General features: G+C 42.5%; 1 protein-coding gene across 3 annotated transcripts in view; it reads left to right on the top strand.

Moving 5' to 3' along the window:
• The window catches only part of LOC122944730 (probable E3 ubiquitin-protein ligase HERC6), a 115411-nt gene that overhangs the window by 76605 nt on the left and 26748 nt on the right, over window positions 1-12058 (top strand). For all 3 annotated transcript variants that reach the window (XM_044303325.1, XM_044303317.1, XM_044303309.1), the window contains exon 16: window positions 9385-9555. In XM_044303325.1, the coding sequence (XP_044159260.1) occupies window positions 9385-9555 (171 nt within the window). The remainder of the gene's footprint in view (window positions 1-9384; window positions 9556-12058) is intronic.

Raw genomic sequence — 12058 nt, forward strand, 5'->3', positions numbered from 1 at the left:
ATCTGTGGATGACACATATATAGCATAAGTTGCTATATACGTGTCATCCACAGATCCCCCCCATAACAGTGTCATCCACAGATCCCCCCATAACAGTGTCATTGACAGATACCCCCCCATAGCAGAGTCATCCACAGATGCCCCCATAACAGTGCCATCCACAGATCCCCCATAACATTGCCATCCACAGATCCCCCATAATAATGTCATCCACAGACCACCATTAGTTCAAAACCCACCAAAAGCACACCTTTTGTTTCAAAATATTTTTTTTATTATTTTCCTCCTCAAAAATCTAAATGCATCTTATGGGCAGGTGCGTCTTATAGGGCGAAAAACACAGCATGTAAGCTTGTTTTTTGTGGGACAAGTTGTGCTTTCTAACGGCACCATTTAATATACCAAATTATGTAGTAGGAAGTTGGAAAAATTCTAAATGGGAAAAAACTAAATTCCGTCACAGTTTTATGAGTTTCCTTTTTTACAGTATTCCCTATGTGGTAAAACTGTCCTGTAACCTTATTTCTCTGGATCAGTGGGATTACAGTTATACTACATTTTTACAGTTGTTCTTGTGTTTTAATACGTAAAAATGTTTTTTAATTTGCATTACAATTTTCTGACACCCCACAACTTTTTTATAGTTATGTCTACACAGTTGTGTAAGGGCTTATTTTTTTGTGGGGCGATCTTTCATTTTATTGATACTATTATGTATGGTATGGTGAAGCTTTTTGATAACTTTCTATTAAAAAAATTTGGAAGGTGAAGTGGCAAAAAATGGCAAATAGGCCATTTAGATTTTTTTTTTTGTTACAGCTTTCATTGTACAGGATACATATATTAATATTTAAACAGTTTGGGCATTTTGGGATGCAGCAATGCCAATGATATGAAAAAAAATGGATTGCTTATTTTTATTTTCAATATGGGGAAAGGAAGTTGTGACAGAACCGTCTGTCTATGGATTGCTTGTATTCTCCCTCCATTCGTCTGTTTGTTTGGCTGTTACCTTGCCTGTACAGGCCCCATGTTTTCCCTTGTTTTCTACTGAAGAACTACCGAACGGCCAGCCACCCAGCATGGAAGTGTGCTGCTTGTTAACCCCTTGGCCCCATTAGAACGTGAACTGGATGGCCGTCGTTCGCATACCAACCACTGTAACGGATCTCCTGGCACCCTGACTGGGTACCTCCGTTGATGGATGCTCCTAGCGCTTCCTGAGGACTCCAAGCACTTCGCTCGACACCGTAACCACCACAGGAACAAGGAACAGGAACAGCTCTTACAAGAGCTAGGGGTTACAGCCGGGGGAGTATACAGCGTATAGCAATCCCCACACACATGAGACGAGGCTCTATGTTGAATGTAAAACAGGAACTCTTTATTGACCACACAAGCATTGCCTTTTATACATATTTTCCAACAAGGGTACCACCCCCGTGGACCTGGTTGGGAACTGAGGACATAACATAGCAGCCAATCCTTTACAGTTTTACAGTTTAACCGCCTCTGGACCGCCTAACGCAGATCTGCGGTCCGGAGGCGGCAGCTGGGCGCTCAGCCATGCATCGGCGCGTCATCTCGCGATACCCGAGATTTCCTGTGAACGCGCGCACACAGGCGCGTGCGTTCACAGGAACTGAAGGTAAGCGAGTGGATCTCCAGCATGCCAGCGGCGATCGCTCGCTGGCAGGCTGGAGATGTGATTTTTTTAACCCCTAACAGGTATATTAAACGTGATCACCCATATAGACTTCCTGATCACCCCCCTGTCATTGATCACCCCCTGTAAGGCTCCATTCAGACATTTTTTTTGGCCCAAGTTAGCGGAAATTGTTTTTTTTTTGTCTTTGTTTTTTCTTACTAAGTCTCATATTCTACTAACTTGTGTCAAAAAATAAAATTTCACATGAACTCACCATACCCCTCACGGAATCCAAATGCATAACATTTTTTAGACATTTATATTCCAGACTTCTTCTCACACTTTCGGGCCCCTAAAATGCCAGGGCAGTATAAATACCCCACATGTGACCCCATTTCGGAAAGAAGACACCCCAAGGTATTCCGTGAGGGGCATATTGAGTCCATGAAAGATTTAAATTTTTGTCCCAAGTTAGCGGAAAGAGAGACTTTGTGAGAAAAAAAAAAAAAAAAAAATTTCCGCTAACTTGTGCCAAAAAAAAAAAATTCGATGAACTCGCCATGCCTCTCATTGAATACCTTGGGGTGTCTTCTTTCCAAAATGGGGTCACATGTGGGGTATTTATACTGCCCTGGATTTTTAGGGGCCCGAAAGCGTGAGAAGAAGTCTGGGATCCAAATGTCTAAAAATGCCCTCCTAAAAGGACTGTGGGCCGCTTTGCGCATCTAGGCTGCAAAAAAGTGTCACACATGTGGTATCGCCGTACTCAGGAGAAGTTGGGGAATGTGTTTTGGGGTGTCATTTTACATATACCCATGCTGGGTGAGATAAATATCTTGGTCAAATGCCAACTTTGTATAAAAAAATGTGAAAAGTGAGAGATATTTCTCTCACCCAGCATGGGTATATGTAAAATGACACCCCAAAACACATTCCCCAACTTCTCCTGAGTACGGCGTTACCAGATGTGTGACACTTTTTTGCCGCCTAGGTGGGCAAAGGGGCACATATTCCAAAGAGCACCTTTCGGATTTCACAGGTCATTTTTTACACATTTTGATTTCAAACTACTTACCACACATTAGGGCCCCTAGAATGCCAGGGCAGTATAACTACCCCACAAGTGACCCCATTTTAGAAAGAAGACACCCCAAGGTATTCCGTGAGGGGCATGGCGAGTTCCTAGAATTTTTTATTTTTTGTCACAAGTTAGCGGAAAATGATGATTTTTATTTTTTTATTTTTTTTTCTTACGAAGTCTCATATTCCACTAACTTGTGACAAAAAAATAAAAAATTCTAGGAACTCTCCATGCCCCTCATGGAATACCTTGGGGTGTCTTCTTTCCAAAATGGGGTCACTTGTGGGGTAGTTATACTGCCCTGGCAATTTAGGGGCCCTAATGTGTGGTAAGTAGTTTGAAATCAAAATCTGTAAAAAATGGCTGGTGAAATCCTAAAGGTGCTCTTTGGAATGTGTGCCCCTTTGCCCACCTAGGCTGCAAAAAAGTGTCACACATCTGGTATCACCGTACTCAGGAGAAGTTGGGGAATGTGTTTTGGGGTGTCATTTTACATATACCCATGCTGGGTGAGAGAAATATATTGGCAAAAGACAACATTTCCCATTTTTTTTATACAAAGTTGGCATTTGACCAAGATATTTATCTCACCCAGCATGGGTATATGTAAAATGACACCCCAAAACACATTCCCCAACTTCTCCTGAGTACGGCGATACCAGATGTGTGACACTTTTTTGCAGCCTAGGTGGGCAAAGGGGCACACATTCCAAAGTGCACCTTTCGGATTTCACCGGTCATTTTTTACAGATTTTGATTTCAAACTACTTCGCACACATTAGGGCCCCTAGAATGCCAGGGCAGTATAACTACCCCACAAGTGACCCCATTTTGGAAATAAGACACCTCATGGTATTCCGTGAGGGGTATGGCGAGTTCCTAGAATTTTTTATTTTTTGTCACAAGTTAGTGGAATATGAGACTTTGTAAGAAAAAAATAAAAATAAAATAAATCATCATTTTCCGCTAACTTGTGACAAAAAATAAAAAGTTTTATGAACTCACTATGCCCATCAGTGAATACCTTAGGGTGTCTACTTTCCAAAATGGGGTGTTTGTACTGTCTGGGCATTGTAGAACCTCAGGAAACATGACAGGTGCTCAGAAATTAAGAGCTGTTTCAAAAAGCGGAAATTCACATTTGTGTACCATAGTTTGTAAACGCTATAACTTTTACCCAAACCATTTTTTTTTTACCCAAACATTTTTTTTTATCAAAGACATGTAGAACAATAAATTTAGCAAAAAATTTATATATGGATGTCTTTTTTTTTGCAAAATTTTACAACTTAAAGTGAAAAATGTCATTTTTTTGCAAAAAAAATCTTTAAATTTTGATTAATAACAAAAAAAGTAAAAATGTCAGCAGCAATGAAATACCACCAAATGAAAGCTCTATTAGTGAGAAGAAAAGGAGGTAAAATACATTTGGGTGGTAAGTTGCATGACCGAGCAATAAACGGTGAAAGTAGTGTAGTGCAGAAGTATAAAAAGTGGCCTGGTCATTAAGGGGGTTTTAGCTAGCGGGGTTGAAGTGGTCAAACACAAAAACTATACATTCAACAAACACAATGGCATTGCCTGTGAAGCAATCAATAACAGAATAGGCATTGCCTGTGACTCAATTAACAACACAATGACATTGCCTGTGATATATTTAACAAACACAATGGACCTAATTACTCACAGGCATAAAATACACATTTTTCCCAACCACAGAAAACGCCCCAAAACACCACATATCCCCATAAAAGTTACATCCCCTGATAGCCTTGATCTGGGTGAATAACCTATCCAAAATCACCCAGATTGGTTCAGAGGTTCAGGAATTTCCTGGAAGTCTTATTTTTGCCCCACTGTGCACATGGTCCCATGCCCCAAATAGTTCCAGTAAAAAGTCCAAGGGGCAGAAACAGTGCCTTTCAAATCCAATATGCCCAACTAGTGTCCCAGGGGCCATAGTCACAAGGCAAGAGGCTGGCAAGCAGGCCTCTCCAACTCCCAGCGACGAAGGTGATTTCGTCACAGAGGTGATTTTATTTTCACAGTTTTACACCCTAAGGGTCTTTAACATGCTATATTCAGACTACTCCCATAGACTGCAATTAATTACTGTTGCAGTCTATGAGAGATTCCGAGCTCCATATGAACATCACTGTTACAGGCCTCAGAGCCTGGGAAAGGCCCGATATTGCCACAGGAATTAAACAGCTGTGTCTGTCTATCTATCGTTCTGTTTCATATATATATATCTAATGATCTATTATCTATCCATCTATCTAATCTGTATATATGAAGAAAAGGGTTAATAGGAGCCCCGCGCTGGTCAAGACACTAAATAGCCAGTGAACCATATATCTCTTTCAATAGTCCATGCTTAGTAGGAGGGGAGGTTATCTCACCTCACTTTGCGTATTCTCTTTTTCTTGTCCGGTGTCTGCAGGCAGGCTTTAATCCTCTGCTGATGGTGGCATATTCTTACCGCCGCTCCGGCCGGTAGCTGGTGTGCGTGCGGGAAGATAGTGAAAGTTAGTACGGGAGCACTTTGGTGTGACGTCACAGCTCCAAGTACGGTTGCCTTCAAAGAACAAAATCTGTATATACCTATTTAATCTGTATCTATCTAACTGGTTATTAATGGTACACACTCAGATTGTTATGTTATGTTATGTTACTAAGTCCTTGTATAGCGCTCTAGAGGAACTCAATCCGATCGAAGCGCTTGTCGACGGCTATATTGGTGGGCCCCTCGTCATCCTACACAAAAAGCCAGGTCTTAACCAACCTCCTGAATTCCAGGTAATCTGATGTTGTTCTAATGTGTTCTGGGAGGGAGTTCCAGATTTTGGGGGCCAATACTGAGAAACGTCTGTCCCCCCTTGTCTTGAGGCGGGTTCTTGGCACCGACAAAAGGGAGGCTGAGGTGGATCTCAGTTCTCTAGGAGGATGGTGACGTGTTATCTTCTTTTGCAGGTAGATGGGACCTGTTTTGTAGAGAGCTTTTTGTGTTAAGCAGCACAGCTTAAACTGCACTCTCTCTTTCACTGGGAGCCAGTGGAGTTCCCTGCGTGCTTTTGTGACAGAATCTGTCCAGTCTAGTTTCTTGATGAGCCGGATGGCTCTGTTTTGACAGTGTTGTAGAGCTCCCAGATCTTTCTCTGGCAGCCCCGCATACATAGCATTACCATAGTCCAGGTGGGAGTTGACTAGAGCTCCCACCACGACCTGTCTGCATGTGTTGGGAAGAAACGGTAGGGCTTTTTTTAGAAGGAATAGGGCGAAGTTTGCTTTCCGTATTACTTCTTTAATCTGGGGACGGAGGCTCATTTCTTGATCCAAGATTATCCCCAGACTCTTTCCTTGTGTGGAAATGGCAACATTTTCCCCAAAGATAGACGGGGCGGCAGCCTCAGGTGTTTTATGTAGTGCAATAAGCTCAGTCTTGGTCGGGTTGAGTTTGAGGTGGTTATATGCTAGCCAGTTCCTGGCCTTATTTAGTCCTTCTTGCGTGAGCTTATAGTCATCAGCGGATTTCGATACTCTCAAAAGAATCTGTGTATCGTCCGCATAAGACTCATAGCTGATGTTATACTCCTTCAGAATAGCAAGCAGAGGTCGGACATAAATGTTAAAGAGTAATGGCGAGAGGGGAGATCCCTGAGGGACTCCCCACTCCACCTTCTCAACTGGGGAAAAGAATGAGCCCAGTTTGACTCTCTGAGTTCTGTTTTTCAGAAAGGAGTCAAACCAGGCAAGTCCGTGGCTATCTACTCCGATGTCAGCTTTTAATCTATTTAGGAGGATGGGATGACTGATAGTGTCAAAGGCTGCCGACATGTCTATGAGGACCAACCAGGTCCCCCCTCCCTCGTCTGCGACCCCTAGGGCTTCATCCCATAGGCTGACCAGGGCTGATTCCGTGCTGTGTGTTGGCCTAAAGCCCGACTGGTGTTCATCTAGAAGTCGATGCTTTTCTACGTGCAGCTGGAGTTGGCTTGCCACTGCTGTCTCCATGATTTTAGCTATTAGGTGGATGTTGGTAATCGGTCTGAAATTGGCCATTATATTTATGTCTGCTCCTGGTTTCTTGAGGAGGGGAGTTATGATTCCTAACTTGAGAGTCTCAGGGACGTTGCCACTGAGAAAGGAGTCATTTATAATTGTTAGAATTAACGGGGCAATGGTGGTCGTGCATTCAATAAGAGATTTAGTTTGGATATTGGAGAGGGGATAAGTTGCTTTGGACATGTTTTTCATGCTTTTTGTTAGGTCTTCAAGTTTTAATGGGCATAGGGTGAAGGTGTGAATAGGGTTTGTCACTTTGTTCTCTATGGGGGGGACAGTTGCCTGTTGAGCTAGCAGGATGTCGTTTTGGATATCGTCAACTTTTTGTTTAAAAAATTTCGAGATGTCGTTGCAGAGGTCTTGGGATTCGGGGATGGTGGTTTTAAGGCCATCGGGGTTAGCCAGATCGAAAATGATCTGAAAGAACTTTTTAGGCTTTTGAGCAGTGTTTTCGATCTCGCTAGCAAAATGGTCTTATTTGGCCTTAAAGATTGCTTTGTGGTAAATCGTCAGTTGGGTCTTATATTTTAGCTGTGATTCTTCTTTCTGATTTTTTCTCCATGCCCTCTCTAGTCTGTTGCATTCTATTTTCACTATTTTTAGTTCTCTCGTATACCACGGTGCTTTTTTCCCTGATTTCTTTACCAGTCTCAAGGGGGCATGTTGGTCCGCCGTTTTTTTGACGATGTCGTCAAATTGTAATGTGAGTTTCTCGCAGGGCAGTTTGGAGTCGATTTTGCTGATGTGTTCTTCTAGGGTAGGTAGGATTTTGTCATATGTCAGGTTGTTGTTATTTCTTCGCCAATTTTTTTTTTCTCCTGTGGTTAGCTGCTTCGTGTTAATTGGGATGTGGAGTTCGAAGGCTATGAGTCTATGGTCAGTCCAGAGCAATTCTTCTGGATCTTCTACTGTTAAGTTTAAATATTTTTCAAAAATCGGATTGAGCAGGTGACCCGCTTTATGTGTGGGTTTGTCAACCCTTAAGGTGAGTTGGGCACTGTCACTAGTGGGGTACCACAGGGGTCAGTATTGGGCCCTTTTCTCTTCAGTATATTTATTAATGATCTTGTAGAAGGCATGCACAGTAAAATATCAATTTGTGCAGATGACACCAAACTGTGTAAAGTAATTAACACGGAGGAGGACAGTATACTGCTACAGATGGATCTGGATAGATTGGAGGCTTGAGTAGAGAAGTGGCAGATGAGGTTCTACACTGACAAATGTAAGGTTATGCACATGGAAAGGAATAATGCAAGTCACCCGTACATACTAAATGGTAAAACACTGGGTAACACTGACATGGAAAAGGAATTTTAGTGAACAGCAAACTAAGCTGTAGAAACCAGCTGCCAATGCCTATAAGATTATGGGTCAAAGGAGGCATAAATGCCCGTGATGCAGTGGCTTACATAGAGAAGGAAGGGCCCCATAGCAAGGATTAAACCAGGACCCCCACACAGGACAGAAGGGTTTCCGCCTAAACCCCTTTCAATGACCCTTGGGACATTTTTTCTACTGCCTCGTTTGCTAAAAGTTGTTTGTTTAAAGGGTAGATTCCTGACCAAGTTTTCACCCCCAGTAGAAGAGAGGATGATTCCAACTGGGCCCCCTCTTGCCCTGGGCCCCATAGCATTCGCATGGTCTGCCACTATGGTGGTTACACCCCTGCCATGATGAGAACATATTCCTGCCACTTTACAAATCATTAGTCAGTTCACACATGGAGTACTGTGTAGAATTCTGGGTTACCTTGAACACGACAGGCATAGCAGAGCTGAGGAGGATTCAGAGTAGGGCAACTAAAGTAATAATTGGAATGGGTGGCGTACAGTACCCAGAAAAATCGTCAAAATTAGGGTTATTCAATTTTGAAAAAAAAAGACGACTGAGGGGGGATCTAATAACTATGTATAAATATATCAGGGGTCAGTACAGAGATCTCTCCTATCATCTATTTATACCCAAAACTGTGACAAGGGGACATCCTCTGCGTCTATAGGAAAGAAGGTTTGTACACAAACACAGAAGAGGATTCTTTACGGTAAGAGCAGTGAGACTATGGAACTCTCTGCCTGAGGAGGTGGTGATGGTGAATTTGCTAAAAGAGTTCAAGAGGGGCCTGGATGTATTTCTGGTGGGTAATAATATTACAGGCTATAGTTACTAGAGATGGGTTGTTGATCCAGGGAGTTTTTTTCACTGCCTGATTGGAGTCGGGAAGGATTTTTTTTCCCCAAAAAAAGAGGCAGATTGGCTTTTATCTCATGAGTGTTTTTAACTTTCCTCAGGATCAACTTTGCAGGATAACAGGCTTAACTGGATGGATGCATTTCTTTCTTTTTTTAAGCCTTACAAACTAGATTAATCAAAACTGGTGTAAAGAAGAATTGGCTTAGTTCCCTGTAGAAACAAATCAGATTCCAACTTTTATTTTTCAGAGATCCTTTGCAAAATGAAAGGTGGAATCTGATCGGTTGCTATGGGTAACTAAACCAGCTTTTCTTTACACCAGTTTTGATAAATCTCCCCCCAATGTTTCTTTGTTACTAACCATCCATCTTCTCATTTGTGCTTATCTTATTCCTAGAAAGAAAAGATACAAGCCAACCAAGTGCTTATGATGAACAGATTGCAGGGCAGTAGTGAAAACCCCAGAATACCTATTTTACATCTCAAACTCAGACACCAACATCTAGTGGAAGATGCACTGAAGAAGTTAAGCGTGGTGGAAGACTGTGACCTACAAAAGGAATTACAGGTAAAATCTGTTGGTTTTTATCAAACTAGTCATTTTGAATAAAATTCTTTGGTAGAAATGTTGATTTTATTCTGTCGTTCATTAGTACATTCAGTACGGCGAGAATGGACACGCTCATTCTTATACTTTTTTCACAATGCAGATTTTAAATCTGTGCAGAAAATAATCTACACAGAATGAACTACAGAGCAGATTCCCCTTTAAAATAATTGAAAACTATGACAGAGATTTTTTTTCATCTGGACTGCCAGTGGCATACTCACCTGTTACGGTGTGGTGTGGAGGGAAACTCCCCACCGAACACCGATAGGATACTGGAATAAAGACTAGGCCTGGACACTGAGGAAGTTAGTTTGTATGGTCGAGTTAGGTCTTGTACTTCTTACCCATTAAACACTCGGGTGATAATGCCTCTCCACTTTTTCATGAGCCCTCCTATCAGTTTTTCTTTTCTATATTCAGCTGCCAAAAATTCAATTTTAGCACATCCCTTCACCTGATCCAAGACCTCCTTTAATTTCGGGATGCTTATTTTTGAGAAGTAGTAGCTCGCTCTTATCCATATTAATCTTAAATCCCGACCACCTACCGAAGGTTTGTAAGTGTTGTAAGAGGGGCTCTAGGTCCCTATGTGGGTTTTTAAGGAAGATCAAAAGGTCGTCCGCGAATAATGCATGTTTTATTTCTGCTGTGCCTACTCTTATCCCTTCTATCTGGCGTGGAGGTTAGAAAGCGTGACAGGGGTTCCAGGGTTAGGTTAAATAGTAAGGGTGACAAGGAGCAGCCTTGCCTGGTCCCTTTAAACAGCTCAAAGCGAGGAGACAAGAAGCCAGGTGTGCTGATTTTTGCAGCTGGTTTATCGTATAATACAGAAATGAAGTTTCTGAATTGGCTCTGTAGTCCCAATTTGTTGAGTACTCTTTCCAGCCATCTCCAGCTCACATTATCGAAAGCTTTTTCATCATCGATGCTAATGAGAGCTGGAGCTGGGTGAAGGTCTGGTCTCATTTTGATTTCGTCCAACATAGTTAGGACGCGTCTCATATTGGTAACTGCAGATCTGTCTTTTATGAATCCTACTTGTGGATTGGATATTAGTTTGGGCATAATGTTCCCCAATCTATACGCCATTATTTTGGATAGCAATTTGACGTCCACGTCTATTAGGGATATGGGTCGGTACGACGACGCTTGGCGGGGGTCTTTATCTTTCTTGGGCAACACTTTTATGTACGCCACTTTTGACTCTTGGGGAAGGGGGGTGCCTGCCAGGTATTGGTTATAGAGTGGAACAAGGAGTGTTGGCAATCTGTCTCCTAGTATTTTGTAGAACTCCCCCGTATATCCGTCTGGACCGGGGGCTTTCCCTAAAGCCAAGCCAGCTCGGGCTAGGTCTTATCTGGGTCATTTTGAGACCCATCCCTCCCATAGAGGGAGGCATAGAAATTTTTTGATATGTTGCTAACAACTATCGGGTCATGTTGTAATATACCTTTAGCATCTCGAAGTGCTAGAATGGGTGACCCCGGCTTGAAACCTATCGCTAGGTTTGCTAGCAACTTGCCTGCTTTGTTGCCATATTTGTAAAAATTTTTGTGCCCATTGTTTATAGTTTTGTTTAGCTTTCTTCCACGCCATTTCGGAGGTTGTTGTGGGGTTATTTTTGAAGGCCTTGTACGCTAGTCTCAGCGCTATACTTAGTTTGTCTAACTGCTCTTGAGTTTTCTTCTTTAGACCCGCTATGTATGTAATCAGTTTGCCTCTTAGCGTCGCCTTCCCTGCACTCCACGTTAGTTGGGCATTTTCGGACATGTTATTTAGGCCCATATAGTCGTCCCACCACCCCCTCAGCAGGTCACAGAATTTCTCATTCTTATATAAGTCAGAGGGAAATCGCCATAAGAAATCTGAACCGTGAGGGGCCATGTCACGTAGCGTTAGTGATATTGGTGAGTGGTCCGATATGACCAGATCCTCAATGTCAGTGTCTCGGCATCTATTGAATAGGGTGCGGGTAACTAGCAAGTAGTCTATGCGGGACCAGGATTTATGAGACTGAGAATAGAAAGTGAATTCCCGTCCCTCTGGATTAAACACTCTTCATATGTCGATCAGTTGTGTTGCCGTTATGAAGTCACTGAGGATGTTGGTGGAACGTTTTGCAGAGTGTGAGTGTTTGTCGTCTGATCTGCGATCTTCTGCCCCGTCCATAATCGTATTCATGTCGCCCCCAACTATTTTGCCCGGTACTGTGTCTGCTAGCATGACAGCTGTCGTTACCTTGAAGAAGCGGTCACTTGCATCATTCAGACCATAAAGGTTGTATATACTCAGTTGTATCCCTTGGTGTTAAAGTACCAGGTGTATCATTCTTTCCTAGTCATCTTTAGAGCAAGAGACTAAGGAGTAGGGTATGTTCTTCCTCAGCAGTATTAACACTCCCGCTTCACGTCCTAATGACAGGGAGCCATGTACCTCCCCTACCCAAAGCTTCCTCATTCTG

This window comes from Bufo gargarizans, chromosome 1 (assembly GCF_014858855.1).
Source record: "Bufo gargarizans isolate SCDJY-AF-19 chromosome 1, ASM1485885v1, whole genome shotgun sequence".
In the NCBI taxonomy this organism is placed as follows: Eukaryota; Metazoa; Chordata; class Amphibia; order Anura; family Bufonidae; genus Bufo; species Bufo gargarizans.